This window comes from Mya arenaria, chromosome 3 (assembly GCF_026914265.1).
Source record: "Mya arenaria isolate MELC-2E11 chromosome 3, ASM2691426v1".
NCBI lineage: Eukaryota > Metazoa > Mollusca > Bivalvia > Myida > Myidae > Mya > Mya arenaria.
In genome coordinates this window covers 79,004,196-79,031,308 of record NC_069124.1, presented here as the reverse complement: position 1 = coordinate 79,031,308, position 27,113 = coordinate 79,004,196, and the positions used below count along the sequence as shown (strand labels likewise).

Here is a 27,113-nt window from a genome sequence, read left to right as displayed (position 1 = left end):
CAATGACGTTGGCCTACTGCCATGGGTCTTTCACATGACATGTCGACATCCCATAGAAAACATTCATGCAAAGTCACTTTACAATCCACCAGTACATGGTCAATTTACAACCTGGTCAAGCCATTATCGTACACACGCACAGACACACGGACGCACTAACAAACACTCAACTGACCGACTAAGTCGGGCTCAAACCTAGCGGGCTCGACAAAAAATAGCACGTAAGGAAGCGCACTAAACATCCTTTGAGCAATTAACGTTTGATATGTTTAACATTCAAGCACATTTATTTTAACGGTATAATTATTGTAATTGTAATTATGAAAGCAGGGTATTAATATCACTACCACGTGCAGTAACATGAGGTCGGATGAACTCAGCTGATGAAATTTATTCCATGTCATGGTTGTACTTATTAGCGACACATTATATGATACCAAGTTTCAAAGGGGAACCGGAGAGACTTGGAAAGTGCATACATATTCTAATGTGAAAGAAACTTGCGATTTAATAAACACTTGAAGAGTTGGTCATGGACGTCGACTCGATCATTGAGGGTCTGGGTGGGTGCGGCCGCTTCCAGAAGGCAGTGGGCTTGGCCAGTCACGCTATCAAGGTGCCCATCGTGTTCACAATGTACATGACATTCTTTTCCGTTGCCGTTCCCACGTGGCACTGTGCTGACAATAACGGTGGATATGTTGGCGCCAACGCAAATGGAGTTTCGAAAGACGTTGGTGTGACCGTAATTTCAAATTGGAATTCGTCTTTAGATTACCCTAAAACGTTTGTTAATTCGTCATGGAATGATTCTTCAAGTTACAACCCATTTAAATCATGCACAAACCACCTGAACCAGCAGTGTAGCGAATTTGTGTTTGACGACAATTTCCAAACAATAGTTTCTGAGGTAAGTAAAGCAGTTATGTAATTAGAGAGGTTGCGTAATACTACATATAATTTGACGTGCACGTGTAGCTACGCGCACATATGGTTAGGCCCGCTGATACTCGTATTATTCATTTTCCTCATACTATTGTAAGTGTATGATGTAGACAATGCCTGAATGATTGAAGCAAACAGCAGTCCATACGTTACGAGGAGTCGTAAACCATGTTAAAAGGATAAGGGGACGCCCGGGTTCGAACCGGGGACCTCTCGATCTGCAGTCGAATGATCTACCACTGAGCTATATCCCCATATCGACTTTATCTATTTTTGCGTTATTTTTTAAGATCGTATTGATGCAATATGTCACAATATCCTATGTTACATTGAACGCCTTTTTTTAATACAGACAGAACTATTTATTACTTAGCTCGACTGCAGATCGAGAGCACCAGGGTTCGATTCTGCCCGCGTGTCTCCTTTAATTAGTATATATTATATCATTATAATAGATGATAAGCATATAATAGAAAACTCAAAGAAAGGTTACAAAAATGTTATTTGTATATTCGGACAACGTTTTGACTGGTTAAACACAAAAAGTATGCGTATAATGCACCAGCGGGGAAGGGGACTTCAAACAACGGGTGATTCGCGACCACCGGGAAATGATCTTGTTCTAATCAGTTTAGTTTAAGTATGTTTGATGCGTAGAACACCTCCGATCGCGGGGATTTTGACTAATTTCAGTTTTGCTCCAGGGGAGGAGTTTAAATTTATACTAATTTATATAAGCTCGATAGTGACGAAAGCTGACAGCTTAAATAATCACACAGTCCGTTTCCTCATGTCTATTTGAGAGGTTGTGAGAAAGTAACTCTGGTGGAGATCGAACTCTTGGTATAGAGAGACGGACACCCAAACCACTAAAAATTAAACAATTATTCGCCGTGTTTGTCTCTATCCACTTGGTACACTACACCAACACGTGCACGTTATAATTCGCAACTTAGTTTACTAGATCGATTTAAAAAAGTTGCCATATCGTCATCTGTATGTATTAACATGCTTTTGTGAGAACCTATAGATTTGTAGTCGACTGCTCTACCCGATGCTTCCCGTACAAAGTAGAAGTTGCCGTTAGCCTTAAAAGTCGTTTGCGATAAATCTTTGTAGGCTGACCGCCTGTCGCACCATCTTTTCCCATTTATTTGTCGATGGCATTACCAAAATGACGTAGATCACAAATTAAACATATGTCCTTTAGACCTACTTATTACGTTTTAACTTGTACAACGCATGCTGCACGTAAAGGTCGTATAATGTAGCTAAATAAACACGTTCACGTACCAGCAGCGTTTCGCAACCTCTCTATTTTCTCTACTTGCTTGCATTATGTACCCAATTTAAGTCGTTCATTTTAAGCCGTTTCATGGTCAAGTTGGGTACGAATTGCGGGCTTTCACGTACACGCGATGATTAATCGTTATGGTGCTTTCGTGCTAACGCGTTTTTTTTTCATATTCTAGTTGGGTATGGTGTGCGGGCTGTCGTGCACAAAGGGTGCTTTTTATGCTAGTCATACTCTGGTGGTTGGGGTGGGGGGCGGTGTGCGAGCTGTTGCAAACACATGACGTTTCATATTATAGTCGAGTATGTTGTGCGGGCTGTCCTGCACAAACGACGTTTTATATATTCCAGTGGGATATGGTATGCGGGCTGTCCTGGGTGCCATCCACCATCGCCTCCGTCCAAATGGCCGGTCTTTTCTTCGGAAACTTGCTGAGCGGTCAGCTGGCGGACGTGCTCGGCCGAAAGCCACCTCTGTTTGGTTCCCTTCTCTTGCTCATCGTCGCCAATCTCCTCGCCTACTTTTCTTCAACCTGGCTTGTGTTCGGGGTCGCTAGGGCGCTCTGTGGTAAGATGGGGATGAAAATGTTACATGCACCAGTCTTTGTCCATTGTAAAGTCAATGTATACTAATTATCATAAAACGGTGCGAATCATCGTTTTCACAATTACATCATTTTAAGAAAATAAAATGTCGTCCTTTTTATAGGAGTGGCTATGGGGGCGTTTTTGACTGTTCAATACGGTATAACGTCAGAGGTGACGCCTTCGAACTGGCGCGCCTGTGTAATCGCCGTTCCTTCTTGGGCCACGGGTGCCTGTGTGTTCAGCTTCGTGTCATACCTTATGCCCTACTGGCGGAAACTGCACCTTCTCACCGCTCTTATCACCGTCCCCTGTCTTGCTGCATGGTGGTAAGAGGTTTTCAGCTGAATTTATCTATTGGCTCTTTATTAAAATATTACGTACGTATTAATTTCATCGAGAAGACAAAGGGCTACGTTAGAAAATTATTGGTAATGATAATTAGTAATTATTAATTACACATATGTAGGTTAATACCCGAGAGTTTCCGATGGTACCTGTCCCACAACCGTTCCCAGGACGCGCGAGGAGTCATGAAATATATCAGCCGCTTGAACCGGACGGAGTTAACGGACGAGAGCCTGCACGAAATGTTGCGCGTTGAAAAGGGCGAGCTCGCCACAGGGGACAAACGGAAGTACTCTTTTATCCATCTCTTCAAGACAAGACGGCTGGTTAAGATCACACTGCTGTCTGCGATTAACTGGTTGAGTATACTTATTACAAATTACTTATTTACAATTTTAATGAATTGAATAGGAATACTGTTTTCTGATTCCATATTCTATTCTTGTCCTATTTCCAGGTTTGCACTGGGTCTGCTTTCGTACGGGATCCGATTCGGAATCCAGGCGCTTTCAGGGAACTTCTTCCTAAATCTCTTCCTGTTCAACGTCATCGGCATTCCCGTCGCCTTCATTGCCATCGTACTCACAAATGTGTTCGTATAGCATACCGTTTTCCTGGCATCGTTTTTGTCGTATAAAGATAAACAATAAAGGCAATTGTATTGGTCACCGTGTTATCGAATGTTTCATTCGGTAAAGTCAATATATATGTGTTGTAACGGCACAACTGCCGAAGTAAGAACAAAGTTGTTTCTCTTGAAAAATGGATATTCAGTTATAAAATGACAATTTTGTGTGTTTTCGTGTTTTGTAGCATTGGTCGGCGTCCAACTGTGATTCTCACGTATGTCATGGCAACCGTGGGATGTGTGGTCGTTGGGATCGTGCAATATATTGGTAATCTTCATCTTTTTACTACAAATTTCAAATAAGAAAACGGGAAATGAGGTTTGATACTTAATCCTTTTTTTTCAAAAACCGAACTCAGTTAAAACATAATTATGTGTTCACCTCTCAGACACCCCGCTTCGGGCACCTCTGACCAACGGATTTGCGTTATTTGCGAGCGTTGGCATTGAGCTTGCATGGGGCCCCGTCCAGGTCATGACCCAAGAGCTCTACCCCACCGTTATCAGGAACATTGGATATGGTTTCCAGAATACGTTCTCAAGGGTCGGAGCCATCATAGGACCACAGTTGGCTTTTCTTGTAAGTATCAATACAACTGTATTGTTCTGAGAAATACGGATTAACCGGATATGTTGTTATACTGACTAGCTATTGCTTTATGTCACACTGGTATAATGAAACGATAACACATTCTTCTTTGTTGCTTAAACTATATTAAATAATAAGTATACGCCTCTTTTAGTAATACATTAGATTCAACGTAAACTAAGATTATTTTTATTGCACCCAGTACTTTTCATGTGTTCACTGAGAATGGTAAGGCATTTTGGCTGCTTTTATATTACCTATATGTGGCAACTTGGGCGGATCATGTTATCTAATCAGTGTCATAATGCATTTTCTATTTAGGACACTCGCGTTCCGGGTGTTATGTACTTCGTGTGCGGCGCGGTTGGCGGATGTTGCATCCTGGGGACGCTGGCGCTCTCGGAGACACGCGGTGCCCAGCTGCAGGACCGCATCGACATCAATATCGTTGCACCGTCCGCCAAAATGAACATAAAAAAAGGCAAAACACAACATTGACAAATATAGATGTTTACAGATAGATTTCTGAAGTGTGTTTATCTATCTATATAAACACCATTCACCATTTTGTTAAACAACTCTTATTAAGAACTTTGTGTGTAGGTGAAATAATAAAACGTTAAGTAAGTGAGGATATCATTATCATCATAAGAGGATAGGGTATTTCCGAATTAAACAAGTTATCATGAAAGTAATTTAATATCAAACACGTGCCTAGAATTTCAACGCGTGTGTTTATAACAAACTACTGACGTCATTCGTTGTGGATTTCCTGCACACTGATGCCCTATTTGGTGAAAAAAAAGTTTCTGGATAATTCGGCACACAATTCATTCGGCACACGTATATGTTCGGCACTAAGTTAATACGGCACCGTCAGTTCGGCACCATCAGATTGGAAATATAACCCGGCACTGGATCATTTTTCTGCTCACGTATAGTCTTACTATAGAAGCATTTAGGGTTTCTTTTATTTGACTTTGCTTGTGCTCAATGGGGCGGAAATATGGAAATCGAATGAACCGGTTTATTTTTCTAATAATAGGTATTCTGTGTGAAAATCAATAATTATTGTATGATTAAAGATTACTAATTTCAAATCGAGGATTATTCTGGTTACATAATGCCAATTGTAAAAAGGGCAGGTAACGAGAATAATTATTATGGAAAAAAAAACGTCAAAATTCAAAGATTTATATTAAAAGGCCATATATAACAACGTATTAACATCACGCAAAATGGGCATATAATAACTAATAATTGGCCATTATGGGCTTTGAGCCTATAGTTTAAAAATGTCTAATTATTTTCAGAATTGACCGTACCGTAATTGTATGGGTATTGTATACATGTATGTAATTAAAACCCCAGTCTTCCTGTGACGCCATCACCATATCCAGACTGTAATGTATGTAATGTATGTGACGTCCTTGCTTATTGTAGTCATCGTGTGCAAACCATTTTTACTAGGAATTTTAACGACAATCTGGATCTTGACTTCACCATCCCAAATTTTATCTTAGTGTATGACAACGTGTAATTGCTATCAAGTATCAGTATACAGGTCACAGACTACTGGAGAAATTCCATATATTTTCTATGTATAGACAATAGTCCAATTTGCACGCGAAGTAACACAGACTTCTAGTGCTGAACGGCCAACAACGCCATATTTGGGGACAAGGTTTCACATGTGTACTAAACATTTAACAACGCAAGGAAAAGTTTCTTATAAGAAAAATAAAAATAGTTGAACGTGACCGCTGCGTTATCGATAAAAAGACCAAATCAGATGGAGGCGTACACACAATGCGATGAAAATGTACATTTGAAATCACAAACCATTCAGCATTGGACTTTCAGATATGAATGTCGTCCAGGCACGATATTGGACATTTTAAAATGAAAGTCGCACTGGTTATATATTGGAAATTGGACATTGAAAAAAAGAAAGTCGTGCTGGCACAACATTGAACAATTGATATTCAAAAATGAATGTCGAGCCAGCAGGACATTCGACATTCAAAAATGAAAATACTGCTGGCACAACATTGGAATTTGGACATCATTCGAAACGAAATTGAATGTCGGGCCAGCACGACCTTGAACAATTAATACAAAACGTCGTGCTGACACGACATTGGAAATTGGACATTGAAAAATGAAAAAGGTGCTGGCACGCCATTGGACAATAAACATTCAAAAATGAATAGCATGCTGACACGACTTTGGACATTCTAAATTGAATGTTAAAGCACGAGATTGGACATGCGACATTTTAAAATGAAGGCGCTTGGCACGACATTGGACAATAAACATTAAAAACGAGTGTCTTGCTGGCACAAATTAGCAATTTAAAAATGAAAGTCTTGCTTGCACGAGATTGAACATTGGATTATTTTCAATAATGTTGTGCCAGCACGACATTGAATATTTAAAATAAAAGTCGTGCTGGCACAACATTGTTTATTGAACATTGAAAAACGATTGTCGTCCTGGCAAGACATTGGACATTAGACATTCAAAAATGAAAGTCTTTCTGGCACATCATTTGACTTTGGATATTTGAAATTGAAAGTCGTCCTGGCACAACATTGGACATTCAAAAAAAAAGTCGTCCTGGCACATCATTGGACATTGGATATTTAAAAATGGATGTTGTGCCAGCACGACATTGGACATTTAAAATGAAAGTCGTGCTGGCACAACATTGTTTATTGGGCATTCAAAAATGAATGTCGTACCAGGACGATATTGGACATTGGTTATGAAACAACGAATGTCGTGCTGATACGGCATTGGAATTTGAACATTATAGAACGAATGTCATGTTTTGGCACGACATTGGTCATTAAAAAGTTGTGGTGCCACGATATTGTACAAATGACATTTGCAAATGAACGTCGTGCCAGCACGGCATTGGAAATTGTGCATTGGAAAATTACAAGCGTACTTGCACGACAGTAGACATTCAAAATCGAATGTTTTGCTGGCACGACACTCGACATACGACATTCAAAAATAAATGTCGTGCTGATACGACATTGGATATTTTAAATTGAATGTCATACAGGCACGACATTGGACATTGGATATTCAAAAATGAATTCCGTTCTTGCACGACATTGGACATTCGAAAATGAATGTCGTGTCAACACGAAATTGTACACAGGACATTCAAAATAAAGTCGTGCTGGCACAACATCGGACATTTAAAAGGGAATTTGCTCTGTAATGACATTGGGCATTGGACATTGAACAAATAAATGTCTTGCCTGCACGACATTGAACAACTTAAAATGAAAGTCGCGCTGGCACGACATTGAACATTGGATATTCAAAAGATGAAAGTCGCACTGATTTAACATTGGACATTAGACACTGAAACACGATTGTCGAGCTGACACGACATTGGGCATTGGACTTTCAACACTGAAAGTCGTTCTGTCACGAAATTGGACATTAGACATTTGATAATGAACGTCGTGGCAGCGCGACATTGGATGTCCAAAAATAAAAGTTGTACGACATTGGACAACGAATGAGTCGCTGGCTCGACATTCGGCATTCAAAAATGAAAGTCGCACTGGCACAAAATGGAAATTAGACATTGAAAATTTAAATGTCATAGTGTTAAGACATTATATATTTAAAAATGAAAGTCGCGCTGACACGACAATGGACGTTGGATTATCAAAATTGAATCTCATGCAAGCACTTCGTTGGACATTTAAATGAAAGTCGCGCTGGCACGACATTGGAAATTGGACATTGGGATTTGAATGTCGAGCCAGCACAACATTTAACATTTTAAAGTGAAAGTAGCGATGAGACGACTTTGGGCAATCAAAAACAAAACGTCGTGCTGGGACATTTAAAGAATGAAAGTCGTGCTGGCACGATATTGAACATTGGGCTTTCAAAACAAAATGTCGAGCATGCACGGCATTGGACATTTGACATTAAAAAATGAAAGTCGTGATGGCCTGACATTGGCCATAGGACATTAAAAAATGAATATCGTGCCAGCACGACATTGGATATTCAAAAATGAAAGTCATGCTGACACAACATTGGATATTCGACATTCAAAAACGAATGTCGTGCTGGCATGACATTGGATATTCATTGTCCAATCTCGTGCTGGCGACGCATTCGTTTTTGAATGTCCAATGCTGTGCTAACGCGACATTCATTTCTGAAAGTCCAATGTCAAATGTCGTTCCAGCAAGCACGACTTTGAACATTTTTGAATGTTCAATCTCCAATGGCGTGCTGGGAAGACACTCTTTTTAGAATGTCCAAGTTCCAATGTCCATTTTCTTGCTAGCACGAATTTCATTTTTGAATTACTTATGCCCAATGCCGTATGTTAAACTAACTTCACACAGCTTACATCATGATGTATAACATAATGCTTGCTGAACCATCGTAGCAAAACTCTTGAATAAATAATTGGCAGGGCAATAGTTCAATGGTTACAGGTTCTGGTAGTTTCTTACTTTAAGAATAACGTTTTAATGCCATGGTCTATTCGTCCTAGAGTCACTTGCCCTCTGGCTTAATAAAAACTATTTATGATATAGATGTTTATTTATTGTAGTTTCTGGAGCATTTTTCCTTCGAAGTTTAATTATTTTTTTGATAGAAGTGATCGGCATGTTGGATGGAAACATATTTTACAGTGAAACAAAGGCAACTTGAAGTAATATTAAATCATCCATTGTAATTTATATTTTAAAATATGTCTGACATCCTGCATCAATGCGGTGTGAGTGATAATTCATCACTTTTCTGTCTAATGAGCCCCTTAAACGAAACCATGTTTATCTTGTGCTCCTTGTCAGGGATACAAGTCTATAAGTTCCAATGAACAAGGGTCTATGGATATATTTTAGATTCCAAGAAAAGTCAATGCTAATCAATAACACATTTCTTTCAAATTTCCAAAACTTATGTTGTTAAGGATCCGTTTTGATGTCAGCGCACAGTTATACAATTGATATATGACATGTTTTGATAAACACATGTTAACCAGGCGTCTATAACGCATTCGGAACTCCTTGGCCATTTTCTATATAAAACAACCGCGGATGTGTATGGACAGTTCACAATGTTAGAAATCTTCACATTTAACTACGCTGCAAGTAGATCGCGTAGTTATTTCATTTAGCAGTTAAACAGTATGACTTTACTCATGGGAATCTTAATTATTTGTGTAATAATTCGCTTCACTGGCAATTAAGTTCAACTAATTAATACAAAAAAGCACATTACAACACTGCAATTATTATGTGCTATAATCTAAAATGTTACGAACACCTTCTACTGATGTACCGGCATCCGAGAATGAAAAATGGCCGATGATCTACAAACTTATTCACTGCCTTTTCAGTTAGACTGGTCGCTGGTCATACGAAGTGATTATTCCCCTTTGTCAATGGAAAGCAAATCGCTACATATTCACTCGCTGAATTTTTAAAAAAAAATTGTCTTGGAAAGAGCATTTTTTTGCGTAAATATTTGCAAACCAGTGATATAAGACTGCTGACAAAAGATCAGATCGCAGATGTTCATATTTCCGTTCGAAATTTAATTAACTAACGGTTTAAGAAAAATGCATAAAACATCAATTTTCGAACTTAAATTAAAAAAAAATCTGCGATCTTATTTTTGTGAGCAGTCTTATATAACTGGTTTCCATGGATTTTCGCAAAAACCGGATCGTTCCAATACAAAAAATAAAAAAAAGTTTTTAAAAAGCTCAATCTGTGAGCGTGCAGCTTAAACATAATAAGCCGCGTCTTTGATGTCACGCACCAAGATTCATCAAGTGTTATATAGTATATTCCAACAGTGAAGCACACGTGTAATGGCCACCACTTGATACCTGGTCGTTGGTGCCGTTCAGAATATTGGTGACCAATCTAGTTTCAAGACATTAAATAAAGACAATTCAGTTTAAACTTATTTTTAACAGGTGCGTTATTCGAAGAAATCATATATTGATGTAGTGTTTAACTTGTGTCGTTGTCGTTGTTGGAGTCATGAATTTGTTTTCTAAAATACCGCGTTTATCAACAATTACACAAGGAACTTAAGGTTGGAATGCGATTTTTTATTATTATTTATACAAAAATTGGTATACAGCTAATGCAGGAAATGCCTAGTAGGGAGCTGTTCTTATTTTTCATTTACAGTGTCCTTTAAACATCTGGCGATCGTCAAAATCATCGCATTAAATCAAAAACCGTAGATAATTTTGTCATTTCTACGTAATCTGTTATGAAATTTCACTTGCAAATTCGTCGCAAGAAAACAAAAATGTAATGTTCATTTTTTCGTTACATCAATTCAGGGCACACCCACCCTTTACAAGGGATAACCGGAATTCAGTGTGATTTAATTACAGCCTTCACATAGTGAGTACATGTACCTCATGAAGTAAAAATATTGTTTTCTGTAATATATGTATTTTCTGCGCATTTTCAAACTTAGCTGCCGAAACATTGCATCTAAAACCAAATAAATCGTTTGTCTGTTCATATGATAGACATTTACGAGGTAAATGAATGATTCCTCCGAGAAAAACGGTTGATATGCCATTTATTATCATTTTGTGCCAAACAAATGCGAATGATTAAATCGGCATTTTGTCTATCAACAGCGTTGTTTTTGTCGTTTCTTATTTTGCAACATTCTTACTCAAATATATATATATATATATATATGAGTTGATGCTTATGTTTGAAATATTAGTGTTGAAATAAGTGTTGTCTCATTTTGATGCGCAACCAAAATCATGGGAGATAACAACCTCTTTACTAATTGTCAATTTGAGTTGTCATTCTTGCTAGCTCTCAATATCCTTTATCATTTCATTTGTTTTTAGAAAGGGTGCATATCAGTTTTATATTCTCTGGGAGTAGGATTTGTTAACAGCATAAATAAAAAATATTTTGCTTGCTTACGTTTCCATATAATGTAAATGTGTGTGTTGTATTATCTAAATATTGGAGTATTGGTTCCAGTCTTTCTATAAATGCTGAATTGCGCAAGTCTATACCATCTTAATTTTTGACTTCTTTCATTGGAGTCAAATTCATTAATACAGTGCAATGAGTAAACTAACTACAGCTTGAAGTTGAGAGAACACTGAGTTCAGTGTGTGCAGCGCGGTGGTCTGGCGAGGCTGTTTCATGACCATCTAACACGGTAGCACGATAAAGACACGAAACTGCAACAAAGCGCTTTGACTTATTTGTGTTTATAGTTTGAAATTCGAAAAGGTATACATGTAGTTATATGTGTAGATGGCTTTATGTAATACAGTGCAATATGTATGCAATGATTGAATACCGTTAGAAATCATTTGTTCTATATCGACATTACCGCACATAAAATAAGGAAACAGATAACACGTTATTGTGTTTTCGTCCAATCTAAACTGTCTCGGTTTTTCCACGTCGCCGTTCAAATTTGGAACCTAGAAAGTTGATTTCATCCGAAAATTTCAGTTCGCTTTCATTACTTGACAGATGGTGCAATCCGCTTGCATAGTTAATCCGATAGTCTGTACATTATGCATCGTTTTTCGCCTGATCGCCCTTCACTCCACCATCTTTTGTAAACGGTTACGTCATCAAACAAACGTCACGGCACGCGCGCCAGTAAGCGTTGTCCTGGCACTTTTCACAATTGACCGACTGTTGTCCAATCTATTGTCATCGAAATCACATCAAAGCATAATAAAGTTCCGTGGACCATTAATAAAGAGTAGCGATCACTGGTAATGAACAGTGAACAAGTTTTAATTAGATTGTGAAGAAGCTTTCTCCTCGTGCGGCCAATATTTTCCTACAATTACGCCCTCTTAACGATGGGGACAATTGGGTTCCGCCTCGGGGTGACTATTCCGGCGCACCTCTGACTCAACATTGCTTTTAAAATGCAATGAACGTCAGATTAAAGGGTCAGCGCACGGCTCGCCATTAGCAATTGAGTCAAATGTGTCCCGTGTCGTTTTGAAAATATAAATTGGCTTGTTAACATTGCAAAATGCAAACTATTGGAATGTCGCAGTGACAATATCGACCGGAGTCTTTCATGTTGGCGTGACATGTAGGAGTCAGGACCGTCCTTCAGACAGATTATGCAACTCTCACAAACTTGCGTTTTCTAATTTTGCCGGCTATTGTGCAGATGACGCTTCGATTAGACTTTCTCTAAAAGATCGACCAGGAACCATACTTGCATGACTGTACACCACCGTCGACTGTAAGAGGTGAGCGATTCAGGGCCTAATCTTGGAAAACCAAAACTCATTATATTTACCCTGACGCATAAATCAGAACCATTGACAAAACATGCAATAATATTGAGTCCCAAAACCACTGTGATTTAGGGGTATCAGGTTGAGTGTCAACAAGTGTATTTTATGATTTACCTACTTGTTCAATAGCCTTATTTTAAAACAGAAACAGAACAGAACAGAACAGAATTTGATTTGACCACATGGTACATAGTCATAGAATATGAATACATTTTTATAACGTGAGTACAGTATGTCACATAAAATGTTTAAGAGTTTTTTATATATATTTGGATAATGTAAATACATTTTTTGTCATCAGACTTGAGCAGTTCTATAAACGTAAACATGCTTTGTCTAACATAAAAATATTTCTGAACGAATTTCCTTCTGATATCATCTTAACAAGGACAGTTAATATAAAATTCATCTTCTAGATCATTGGAATTACAAAAAGTGCAATAACGTTCATTTGTACAAATGTATTTTCAAAAACTTACGCATTGCTTCGCTTGCTTAGAATATCTTTAGCATCAATAACACAAGTGCGTTTCCAATCTTTAACAGACATATTATACATGTCCTTGATTATAACATTTTTGATGCAACAACTTTGAACCAATAATTTAAATTATAAGATATCGTAATATAAACAGGGGATGATTGTCTAGTTCCCAAAGTATAGCACAATTCGAAGTATTGATACGTGCATTTAAAATTGTTTTACAAAACTTGAATACACTCGACTTCTTTTGATTATCCGAATCCTCTTACCCATAACTTAATAATGAGCCAACAAATGCATCAAATAATTGACAACTAATGTTTAGCTTGATAAAATACTGGTTACAATTAGCCAATAGTACATTTAGTGCCTTAAGGGCTTTTCCAACTCGTTTTTCATGGCTCGTGGCAAATATACCCGTGTAGTTGAAAACAGTCCCCAATTACTTGAACTCACTCACAACTTCAGTCCAATTAGTTATTATTAAGACTTCCAATTTCTTAACAGACCACCTATTTTACGAAATACCATGGCTTTTGTTTAACTTATATTGACATTTAGACTCCATTTATTACAGCAAATTTCTAATATATATTAGGTGTGTTACCTACATAGTATACCCATGCGGTCTGCAAACCATAGTAGTTTAACTATAACGTCAATAACATGAGGCATGATCAATATTTTTTTATAAAAATATAGAATAGGAAACATGACTTCACCCTGCCTCAAGCTATGGCATTTTCGAAAAAAAATCAGAATAATTATATAACACTTCAATGCCGAATTTACTTTTTCACACATATCTTTTACAATTTTTTAAAACTTAACATTTGTTTTATATATTTTAAACCATGAAACATGTCTGTAAATGCAATCAAAAGCCTTTTTAAGATCTGCAAAAACACAATACAAACGTTTATTTTCGTTAAGAAACTTTTGTATAATACGTAATAAAACAACCTTAGCATCACTTGTGATCTACCCTTATTAAATTCATATCATAATAATAGTGTATGTCTGTACTTTATGGCACCATTAATTGTCAGGTGGTTTTTTTTAATCAAAAAGAAGTCCCATGGATAATGGTATGATATTGCCTCTCTGAGACACTTGCCCTCAGATTGTGGTTTGACGGACCGTTGTCGTTAGAAATCCCGTTAAAGATGCGACAGTTTTATTGACTGTTAATAATCATAAAATATAGATATGACTCTTCATTATTCCACAATAATTGTTTACCAATTCACACCTATCATATCGTCCACAGATCGGGCGCTTTGATACGACCGCCCTTGTTTAGATATGATGGAACATTCCGACATAGTTCGACTCCCACCCTTTATTGTTGTATGGACACCTTACCTGCGAAAATACATCGTCTTCGATGATCGATATTGGGTGATCAATGTTGATTATCAATGCTGATATCAAAGGTTTGTCAAATTATTGCCCATAAAATTGTTCTCATAATTTGATATAGATCTTTTACAATGCGAGGAATGTTAACATGTAACGGTCAACATAACATCATTTTCAATGTCCAAGTTTGGCCGTGGATTCTGCATTATCGTGTACCTTCAGGAAAAAAACATTCGATACACATTACGGATTTGTAGGAACATGGCTTTAACTTTAGATATCTATATTGTCAGGAAATAATATGAGTATTGAACTGTGTCAAACCCGCTTCACACCCACACTTATTTTTATTATTTATATATCATCTTTTTATAACTATAAAAATAATAATATTTCATTATGATAAAGACAGTTGTTAGATTCAGCGCTGTTCCATCCAGTAATAAATCTGCTTCTTGTGCGTATAGAACGAACATTAAAGTACGTTTTCATTTACAATTTTGCTCATTTAATCATTCCTACGTGTGTTTTTCAATGGATGATACATTGATTTAATTCATTTTCGATACATCACAAATCTGTCATGTTTTATGGGCATGAAGTGCTATGAATCTACTAAGAATGTATGATAAAGACTCATACTTAGAAAGTTTATCAGAGATTATTTTTTTGTAAAGTAATTTGATTGCAAATAAATTCATTTAAACGGCGCCTTTACATAAATGTGACAACATGTTCTGATTGGTTGGACAAAGGACAGTAATACACACCATTGTTCTTACCACGCATAGTGACATACACAATGTCGTCGTGGGTTCGATCCCCATCACTGGATCTTACTCTTGGCCATTTAAAGGGGGCACAGATCTAGTTTCTGCCCATGAAATCAATTTGAAAGTGATTTATATCAGCGTTTAAATTAGTTACTATAAACCAATCATATTTCAAGAGCTCGGTTAAATACTAACTTCAATTAGTTTAAAATTATTATTATTTTACAACGATTTTCAAACAAGTTTTTTTAACAGTATATATCTCACTCCGTTGGCACGATGAGTGTGGTGTGGGGGAAACTGGAGTACCGAGATGAAACTCACTTGTCCGGCTTGGTGACCACTAACCATTCTCACATACGCCCAGGCCATGGCTTTATAACTGTATATGCAGACCAATAACATGTATTATTTTCTAAACAATTTAAATGAAATTAGGACATTTTATATCTGAAACATCGATGAAACTACCAGAAATATATTATCTAATTTCTAAAATAATAAGGGATAAGATAGCATCACTCAAAATAACGCAAATGCGTTTACCAGCGCATAGCTTTAACTTAGTACCATAGCTCAAAACCGTTGAAGATGTTCATATCCATATTGCCAATGAAAAGATGATGGGAAAGGGCCATAACTTGCTTAAAAAATAGTTAACCTGATGAGAAAACCCGACGAGAAATGGAACCCGCCGATGTATCAGGTGCACGTCTTAAATACGGTAGAGAATTTTACCATCCATGCTAAGAAATGATCATCGGTTTAAAGAATAAAATTGACAAACCATCACTTTGAAGGAAAATATGCTCCAAAATACTCATTTCTTCCAAGTCATATATATACAAACATAATGATAGTAAAACTACTTTATGAAAAGTAATTTTATTTTACTTCGCGTATTTCATCGACCTGTGCAATGTGAGCATTGTGGCAGATGTTTAAACTGTTATGCATGATCTTGTTCCCTTTTCAAACTTATTTGTTAATCAATTATTTCAATGATAGAAAAAGATAGTGTCAATATTAAATAGTTACAAATGCTTCAAATTAGTTACCCTGTCGGTCAGGAATTCACTGCCAATCGCCGGTAGGCGGAGCGATGACCGCTGTTACGTCACGTTACGCTTGCGGGAATGACCAATGGAGAAAGACTTGACCACTGTCCGGGTTATATCATTGAACGATAGGTGCAAAGTGGGTGTGACTTAGCAATCGGTAATCTAAGAGAGTGAGAGTTTGATGGAAAAAAATAAAAGTTGGTGCCTACAAAAATTCACAAACGGCACACGCGCAGTGGTATATGCATCATAAATGCAATAAAGTTCAAAAAATAATAATGTTCATTTAAATTAAAAATAAACATATCTTTTAGTTACAAAATAAACGGAGTAAGTGACAAAATTAATTATCATTGAAATTAATTATATAAGAGCGCTCAAAGACAATACACTTGACATATTTACTATTGTGGGGGAGAAAGTGAACATTACACAATGGACACGTGTGTTGTGGTACCCGAGGAACTCAGCCTCGTGCTGACGCTGCGCCCCAACCCTAGCAACATGTTGAAGATGCACGTGGCGCTTTGGAGCAACCAGACGCTCACACCCGGAACACACTTCCGGCCGAACCAGGGCACCGTCCGCTTAGACAGACTCGAGATCACAGAGCTTGGTCCGGAAGATGTAAGTCATTTATTTATTTGTAATGTTTAAGTGAAAACGCCGCTTACATAAACTAATATACATTATTTTTATTCATTTCATATTGTTTGGCTGCAATTATCATATAATATATAAGTATGAATTAGATGAATGCATTATCCATGAACATCTATACATTCACTCATATATATTGTTTTTCATATAATGTGTAACATACTTTATCCTTATTACAATTATTATTATCCCATTTTGATTATGTACGTCAAACGAATTTTCCAAAGCATACATGACATTTATTTTATTCGGGATTCTATAAATCAGTTAAATTTTTCTATGGCGATCCCTGCATGTACATGTACATGTCTGATAAAAACATGCCAGTGCGTTAATTGATATCTATTACTACTGTTAGTCTTTGATGTTTGCAAATTAAGGGCTCATAAAAAGGGGGGACTCTCAACAGCAGCAATGTTTATTTAGTGGACGTTTGTCGGTGTCCGTATAAGGGCCATAAACCAGACCACAAAACACGCGTGTCACAGAACGCCGAATAACCCGAAATTATCCCGCGCCAGTGTCATGTATCCACGGATACATATTCCTGGAATGTATACCATCAAATGTTTTTGGCATTTGCTTTATCAGCCTATGAGTTATTTCAAATCAACTAAGTTTGTATGCTTGTTATTCAATTAGCTGCGGTTATATTTTTGATTTAATGTTGATTACAGTTTCCGCGATGTAAAGTTCGTGCCCCGAAATTATTCTGCGATTTGCGAAAAAATACTGTTTTCCCCGCACCTTTTATACGGTAGTGAATTATCTTCGATTATATTAATTATTTATGTTGACAATAATTTCTGAAAACTGAAACTAATGTTTTTGCCTACAAGTATTTTGAAAATCACCAACATTTGGGATTACCGTTTTTCCCGCTATTTTCTATGCGCTATGTTATATGATAAGATGGTGTTGAATCCAACAGTTATTAGGAGGATATATTTCAAATCCAATCAGGTGGTCATTACAGGCTGCCACTTTTCTCTATTATTATCTTTTTATCTGTATGTAAGACTATAACGGAAGAAGGCTTAGGATGGCCCGCGGAGGCGTGAGGTTCTGACACGGGCAAGTGTGACCCCTAGCGCCGGGCTCCGGCCGGTAAATCCCGTATAATCCTGATGCGTACCTATCACAATAACCGAGCAGGGGTAAATGGGACTCAATCGGATCAATCTTTCAACACTTGGGTAATCTAGCTACTTCAAGTGGGATATCCTGGTCCTGCATGACATTTGTGCCAATAATTTTACCTAAATATCCGCGAAAACCGTAATTGTAATCATATTGTAAAGCGATGTAAAATGCTGAACTTTTTTCTGGTCACTGTCATTCATATTTGTTTCTATTATTTGGAAACGCAATATATTTAAAAAGGACTCACTGACTCTATTTTAACATTTTATGAATTAATTCTCTCCTGTTAAATGGTCGAACTTGTACATGTTAGGTCATCATAAGTTCACAACACTTTTTGGTGTGGACGGTACAAAATGAGAAACGGAAATGGCGATTATGTGTTTTCAGTGAGCATGAGAGTGAAAACCCGCAGGTGCTACAATTAAATATGTGGCCACCAGACTTTTTACTGTTCATCACTGTAACTCGCAGACAGCTAATAACACTTTCCTAACTTTTTGACTGTATGATTTATTTACTAATAAGTACCTGCCGTATTGTTAAAGATCACTTTCGATCTGACCTCAAATTTGGTAAAGTAGCAGCCGCGATGTAACCTTTGATCTTGTCTGCATCACACCTTCGACAAGTAGTTAATTGTTAAAGATGCAACCCAGTATGTGTTACGTTTAACACCTTAAGTAAACATTTTCTACTTCTTTACAAAATAATGACAATACATAATTTGAAGTCCTGATAATAGCGGGAATACCAATCTAAAATCACATGTAAGACGATTGGAAATATGAATGGAGACAGTGGACATCCTTGCTCGGGGCCCTGACTTTGCTGTAATTGGAATGTTTTTTGATCCGATAAAAGGTGAATCCCACTGTCCTAACGCTGAATTTGATGTTTTGTTGTTACAACAATTGTCTTGTAAGATGCTTCCGTGTATTGCATAACATGGCTTCTGTAAAATGCGTTTTGTTAAGCAGGCGATCACACTGGCAATCGAATCAAACGCTTCTGTTAAATCCACCAGAAATTAAATAAATTGAAATAATGTAAAAGTAATATGGGATCCTGTAAGGAAATACTGAGCGCATGGTTGTTAGTTACAATACAACATTAATGTAATTCTGAAAATATTCGTACATGCTTCAGTGTCGTCATATATCAAACCAGTATGACCAGTCTAGAGGCATCGGGATTTGAAGAATAAAAAGCATGTAATAAAAGGCATTTCCCGGCATTCATTGCATTTTGACAAGTAGTGATTGCGAGTGAAAGGTGTTTGGAGGGTCTTGGCCTCCTGTAAATCATGTCAAAGATGGCTCCTAATGTGTTCTCTTTCAAGCCCGACGAGTCTGTTATTCCCAATATTGTTACCCAATAATTTCACATGAAAACTGTCAAAAATAAACTATTCTGTTTCTTATGAATAAATTACCTACATAATAAGATAAATGGCAATTATGCTGATTGGAATGCGGGGTGCATATCTCGGTTCACGGGAGGAGCTCCAGGATTCCAGAGTGATTGTATTCCAATCCATGGGCGCTCTGCGGGAACCAGGGACCTGGACGGGTGTCAGATTACAACAATACACAATCATGTACATATATTATGAAACAAATAACTATCAAGATGTCAAGGTACCTACTAGCAGGACTTCGAGATCAGGATAATTCCACATCATTAACATTTTTAGAAATATCGGCTCGACCCGAATAATTTTATTGTTCAAAAGTATGCGAAAATTTATTTATTTTGTACCACCAAGGTTCGAAGAAGAATTATTTGTAACAATTTCATTATATCTGTAATTTGAGGAGAGAAATATAAAAAAAAACTATTAATCGAACGACTGACTGTCAAAAAATCTACATGGGTCGTGGAGGAGAAACGACGATTTTTTAAGTATTGCCTTAAATGCTTGAAATTATTATAAAAATAATTGAAAAGCAATAATTGCTTTGGTTCGTGTTTTATTTGTTAACTTTATTTTTGATAGTTTAATTTTCGTTTATCATTTCATGAATTTACAGCAATATTAGGTTTGGCCCGATTTACTTAAATACAATCTTGTAATGAGTACTTAAAACACATCAACCAATGATAGTATTTCAATGGATCTATTGTCGCTTATAACTTATGAAGTCTTTTTAGTTCAAAATGTATTTTAAATAGATAAATTTGGATAACATGATCAGATAGATAGGCTGAAGTGTTTTAACTCTTCAAAAAATCTATAAAAAAAGTTATGTCATAATTGATTGCATATATGATTTGATAAGCATCCTAACCACAGGGGCGATGGGTACTGGGTATGTGAGCATGAATTATTCGTGAAATATAGTGGCACCGTGCTAAATGGGGGCAATGATACACCTGATAAGCAGCATTTGGCATGCTTTGTTTAACTCTAGACCAAACGTGATACTCATAAGTAATAGATAATTACTCATTATTAAGTGGTCACTGAATCTACATTAGCTAATTAAAATGCACTGGCAGTTGTATCATGACACGAATTTTGGCGCAAAATAGTCTGCCTCATTGAAAATAATAGACAAATAGAGGAGAACAACATTTCTTTGATTAAACATGACAAAACATTTTTTTCCATCAGCATGACTTAGTCATTATCCCTCGCTGTTTAGTGGTCATCAGAATCTATTTATTTCGGAAAAATCATAAAATAAACTAATTTAGGGCTTATCTTGCGGTTCAATTTCAAGGGAATACTTCTCTTATCTCCGGAATCTTGGACATGTGCAATTTGTCAGCGCGTGATTGAGCAATATCCAAGACTGCGCGTCACTCAAGTCGCGTGCCCTCAGAGTCATATAAAATTTGAAATGTTGTTGGTTATTGGTGGAAAACAACGTGAATGTTAGATAGGTGACTTAATGTCAACGTTTTTATTTTGTTCGAACCTTTTTAAAAAGTGATAGCGAAGGGTCGTCGTATTGTACTAAAAAAACAGTATGCTAAATCATTGAAACATTATGATTGTCAAAAAGTGTATCAATACAGCAAAAATATCACGCTTTGGCTCAGATGAACATTATCTTATCTTTTAATATTTATCTGATTATCATCTTGACGAGGTTTTATAAGTGAATCTTTCTATATGCACAAAAATGAAGTAAATACTAAACGTTGAAAAAGTTTGACAGAAGTCTTGACCAGCGTTAATTGTATTTAATCACTGACGTCTTAAGAAGTATCACTCGTCGCAACGTTAACACACGCGCATCTGTTATGTCTTAAATTTATTAACAAGGGACACGCGCCGTCAATAAAACAGGAATTGATACTCGCCAAGAAATTAAGGGTCCGCGGCAAATTTTGATCAAAGAGGATATCTCAGGCTCACTTTAAATCGTTTTCTCCCCGTAATGGACGATAATTAATGGGAACTCAGTCCATTAGGAAACATGGTCCCAGCTAGTGACTAAACGAGCTTAGGACTCCCTGTCACAACAAACATTAGCAACAATAATAATAAAGAAAATAGAAATAGCAAACAAGTCATGCATATTTACTTTACAGATCTTGTCTCTTTCAGATACGAACCAACTTTGGCAGTCAAGACGAAATAACAACCGTTGATGGTCGCCCGGTCCGTCAGTGTAACTGGGTAAGGTTCTTGAAGACCAGTGACGTCGTCGATGACGTCAACATTGTGGGTGTGCACGTGAAGGGCGAGGCAGTGTTCCAGGTGCTACGAACCGTGCTGCCGAACGAAGAGATCGTCGCTTATCTGCACAGAGATGACTCTTCGCAAACATTACAAGATGTCCTCAAAGCATCGTATGACACCTCATCGACGCCAGATATTAGAAATGGTAAATTCTACTTATTTTTATTCTAGGAAACATATCATAATTCATTATATCAATTGAATACAAACTAATTGTGTTTCATTGGATTTCATACGTTAGCGTGCTGGAAGTGAAAGTGAAATTGATACTGCTACACAAAATCGTAAACGCATGTAAGAACTATAATCCAAAGAAAACAGTTCAAGTTATTTATGTAAATCATTTTTTTTAAGTATTAGTAACTTTTTTGCAGTTAAGACAGAGCCGGATGTAGCATCAGTATCGCCAATTCCGTTCACTGGGTCGAGAGAATTGCTGACGTCACCGTTATCCCGGGACGACGACTGCAAGTCACGGATCAGTGACGACACACACAATGGGGACGACAGCAGCCCGGCCTCTCACACTACAGACACCCCGGAGACGGACCGCTACTCGGAACCAGAGTTGTCCCCGCACATCACATACCCACAGCAGATGTCGCCTCTTAACCTAACATCCTACAAGACACCGTCAAAATCTAGTTTCACATCAGAAACCTCGTCTGCATTCACTTCACCGTTGACATCGAACTCCAGGTCTCCTATGACGTCACCAGGCAGCCTTTCCTCACCTTCCTACAAGGACCAGACGCCCTCGCCTCCCAGCACACTCCTGCCTCTCCGTCCGAGACGGAACCGCGAGCGGACGTGGCTGCCATGCGAGGTGTGTGGGAAGCGGTTCGACCGACCATCCCTGTTGAAACGGCACATGCGGACCCACACGGGAGAGAAGCCGCACGCGTGTGACGTATGCGGAAAGGCGTTCTCCACATCCTCCTCCCTCAACACACACAGACGCATACACAGCGGGGAGAAACCTCACGAGTGCGGAGTCTGCGGCAAGCGCTTCACAGCCTCGTCCAACCTCTACTACCACAAGATGACCCACAACAAGGTGTGTACTCAGTAAATTGATCGATTCATTAATCAATCATTCGATCGATCCGAACCTTATTTTTACAAGCGATCCGAGAAGTTAAAAATCATAGAAAAACTAATGTAACTATACAAAAAAAACCTGCAAAGTTATCAATTTATACATATTTGTTTCATTTCTTCAGGAGAAGCCGCACAAGTGCACCCAGTGTTCTAAGTCGTTCCCTACTCCCGGCGACCTGCGCTCTCACATGTACGTGCATAGTGGCTCGTGGCCGTTTCGGTGTGACGTCTGCAACCGCGGGTTCAGCAAGCAGACAAACCTTAAGAACCACCTGCTGCTGCACACGGGCGACAAGCCACATGAGTGTCCAACGTGCCAGAAGAAGTTCGCGCTCTACTGCAACCTCAAGACTCACATGAAAACGCATGAAGGTATGTTTGTTTTCACAAACTATAAACGAAGTAACATAAAACAATCGTTTAAAGCATTACTTGATTATCCCTGATAAGTTTGGTAATAGATGAAGTGTATCCGGATTTATTAAAAGTAATTTAATATTAACATCACTGACCTTGTTTGATTTCAAGATGACACCCAGGGAAGCTGTATTTCCTGCGGCAGGACGTTTCTAAAGAAGGAAGACTCGAGCTCCGACATGTGCTCCGACTGCACGCGCTCTCTATCACCGGAAACCACGCCGCCACCGAAGCGACACCTGAGCGACTTTAGCATATCCGCCCTCACGAACAAGGACAGCAAATCATCAACCGATCGGCCTAACCCGAAGGATTTCTTCGACCCCCGGATATACCCCGCCTACAATCCCGCCATGATGATGGCGCCACCGTCTGCAAGGCTTTTTTCCCACGACCACATTCCCATCGGCTACCTCCCGGTGTTCGGTAACTTCGCATCCGCAGACAGCAACATGCTCCCTTCCGCCGCCTCGGCCGCCCTGTTCCCGCGGTTCCCCGGTATGCCCCTGCCCGAGGCTGCGTACCGGATGTACCAGGCCTCCTTACCAGGACTCAAGTCAGAGTGGAGTCCACAGCTTATTGCCAAATAAAGACAATGAAGAGTTTAACTGCCGGGAAATGTGCTATGTTCTGTCCGCTTGCATATTATCATGCACTTCTTTGATAACATCGAATGCAGGGACCACAACTTACTTCTTATATATATTCTGTATATTTGTTTCATGATTTTGAAAATGGGTCCAAACATACTTACAGTACTTTATAGTGTATAATTGCATTTTTTTTCAAATATCATACAAACCATATTTAGTAATAGTTCGCATATATGTATGGACAATCTGTGATAGTGTGTGTGCGTGCGTACACGCTCTCTAGTCAAGGCTGGTTGGGACCACAACTTATTCTGTACATAGTTCTATAAAATGAACATATTCGTGTTATTTTTGTTTAATATTGAATTATGTGTATATAATTGTATTGGCATTTATTATAATTATATAAATGAAATGTTTCCTTCTGATCTTATCGATCGTTATCTAAGTAAAGAAAAAAATATACGAGTAGTACATGTACACAATTCATGTATTTACATGGTATTTGAAAGAAACACTTGCCTTCTGAATATTTTATAGAGACTGTCAAACTGACACTATTTGCTTGTATATTTTTCTTTGTCGCCTTGTAATATGTTGTTTCGAAAGTTGATATTAAATTTTGTTAAATGAAATTCTTTTTTTTTGGTTTTAAATGAGTGTTGTTATACCTTTACTCACTCTTAATACCTCCGTCAATCGAACGTGCTGAAGTTATAGTCTCATACTGGTGACTGAGCTACTGAATTGATCAGACTGGTTATTGCACTTGTCCGCGATACGAACAAATACTATATGTCCAAGTTTGGTAAATACTGAATAAACAATGGGCCCTTCTAAATATGAAGCGGGCAAGGACAGTTTGGTAAGAAGTGATCTGGTCAGAATTTTGACAATAACAGCGTCGTAACTCTGGAGATCTATACTTTACGATCAGGCTTATTATCAAACATAGCATACAAAGCATACACATTGTTATTATTTTGTTAAAAATCGGGTGAAAATGATTGGCAGGTTAGAAAGCGGACACTGACATAGGTGGACACCATCCGCCCACTGTGGGTCACCCAATAATAACATGAGCGTAAACAGGCGTAAACTTTTAAAAAGGAGCCGGATAAAGCAATGCCGAATTCACTGTACCCAATCATATATCGGACTTAGTCATGCTGTGCGCAGTGTTGAGCGCCTGGGACCCCTTGGTCGTTGATGGGCGCCTAGGGACGGGCGGTTTTCTTACCTTGAGTGGTTCCACAGATTTATATCTACATAACAGATCACAGCGATGTAAGAGTGATGAGCGATTAATGGTTCTGAGTAAACAAGATAGGATCAACAATGCCAACAATGCTTCAGATGATACGTACATATATATGTTAATAGGCTTTATCAAAGACTACCACACCAACCCACGCTGTGTCTAAATACTATTATAATAGTAACTATATCATGTATTTTGGATTAAATGAAAAGAAAAGAATACTTGATTAACTGATACGAAACAAAGAAAAATATTCCTAACAAGTAATAACCTATATTTGATTGAAAACTGACAAATTTACATCACAAGTTGCTGGATAAAAAAACTTTTTGAAATGGCGTTACATTTAAATGCACCATTCCCATATCAACATGCCGACAGTAATGTTATTTTCATTTCAAAAATAGCGCTAACATAACCCGCTCAATGGGTGATTAGGAAGCGGCCGTCTGAGGGTTCTACACCCTCGAATTACAGGATTGTTCCAGAGCTCGTGTGGTTTTATTGACCACTGATTTGGGTGACTAATTGGTCATTAAAGATGGACTACTGGTCAATATCATTCTGATAAAGGTCTGCTTCGAACCCTCTAACAAATGGAGCTTGAAATTGGATCATTCAAAGTATAACATAACTTCAGTTAAGGCACCATGTTTTCCTTTAAAGCGATTTTATGGTTTGGTTTATATAATTTTATTGTGTGAAATCAATATACATACAAGATTTAAACAACTTTTATAGTAAATTGTAAAGAATATAGCATTCAAAGGTTATAATGATATTATAATTGTCGGTACAAGTATCACATGAACTGACCCTGAACTGATTGTACGTTACGGGTTTTAGGCAAAACTAGATGTACGTGAAGTTAGCGGCCTAGCGGCCTAGCGGCCTAACGGCGTGAAGTTAGCGGCCAAGCGGCCTAGCGGCCTAGCGGCGTGAAGTTAGCGGCCTGGCGGCCTAGCGGCCTAGCGGCGTGAAGTTGGCGGCCTAGCGGCCTAGCGGCCTAGCGGCCTAATTATTTTTTCTATGTCCAAGCAATTGTTAATGCGTTTTTTTTTTAAAACAATGATAAATCAAGGTTTTTTATTCATATAGTTACATAGCGGCCTTAAATTTTTATCTTTTCAGAATATCTGTCTTTATCTTTTATTCTAAAACAATTTTAAATTAACTGTTTTATGCACATAATATCACTCTGAAGCGTTTTTCAACTTTTTTTCAAAAAAGTCGATCGAGCACTTCAGCGGCCTAGCGGCCTAGCGGCCTAGCGGCCTAGCGGCGTGAAGTTAGCGGCCTGGCGGCCTAGCGGCCTGGCGGCCTAGCGGCCTAGCGGCCTAAAATGGTATCCTATTTCAAAGCATGAATACATGCATTTTCTTCTAAAACAATGACATCTTAGCTATTTTTATGCACAAATTAACACTTTGAAGCTATTAGCGATTATCAACATTTTTTTTTTTAAAGCGTCGATTAAGCAGTCAGCTATTTCAAATCATTAAACATGCCTGATCTTCTAAAACAATGATATATTTACTGTTTTTATGCACAAATTATCACTCTAAAGCGTTTTTTATTAATTTTTTTTAAAAGTTAATCGAGCACTTCAGCGGCCTAGCGGCCTAGCGGCGTGAAGTTAGCGGCCTGGCGGCCTAGCGGCCTAGCGGCCTAAAATTGTTTCCTATTTCAAACCATGTATACATGCATTTTCTTCTAAAACAATGACATATTAACTGTTTTTATGCACAAATTAACACTTTGAAGCTATTAGCGATTATCAACAGTTTTTTTTTCAAAAGTGTCGATAAAGCAGTCAGCTATTTCAAAGCATTAAACATGCCTAT

General features: G+C 37.9%; 2 protein-coding genes and 1 non-coding gene across 3 annotated transcripts; 2 read left to right on the top strand and 1 right to left on the bottom strand.

The window, feature by feature from the left end:
- The first annotated feature begins 482 nt into the window (after positions 1-482).
- On the top strand, positions 483-5,367 carry LOC128227320 (organic cation transporter-like protein). Its single transcript, XM_052937725.1, has 8 exons — positions 483-910; positions 2,590-2,806; positions 2,948-3,152; positions 3,293-3,529; positions 3,629-3,763; positions 3,985-4,067; positions 4,189-4,379; positions 4,710-5,367. The coding sequence occupies exons 1-8, from the start codon at positions 533-535 to the stop codon at positions 4,884-4,886; spliced, it is 1,623 nt and encodes a 540-aa protein (XP_052793685.1). The 5' UTR covers positions 483-532; the 3' UTR covers positions 4,887-5,367.
- Trnac-gca (transfer RNA cysteine (anticodon GCA)) lies at positions 1,128-1,199 on the bottom strand. Its single transcript has one exon. It is a non-coding gene; the product is annotated as a tRNA-Cys (tRNA).
- Positions 5,368-22,717: 17,350 nt separating the features above from the next.
- Positions 22,718-24,005, top strand: LOC128226294 (zinc finger protein 391-like). Its single transcript, XM_052936174.1, has 3 exons — positions 22,718-22,954; positions 23,121-23,370; positions 23,527-24,005. Exons 1-3 carry the CDS (start codon positions 22,769-22,771, stop codon positions 24,003-24,005), a joined length of 915 nt encoding a protein of 304 aa, XP_052792134.1. The 5' UTR covers positions 22,718-22,768.
- The last annotated feature ends 3,108 nt before the right edge of the window (positions 24,006-27,113 follow it).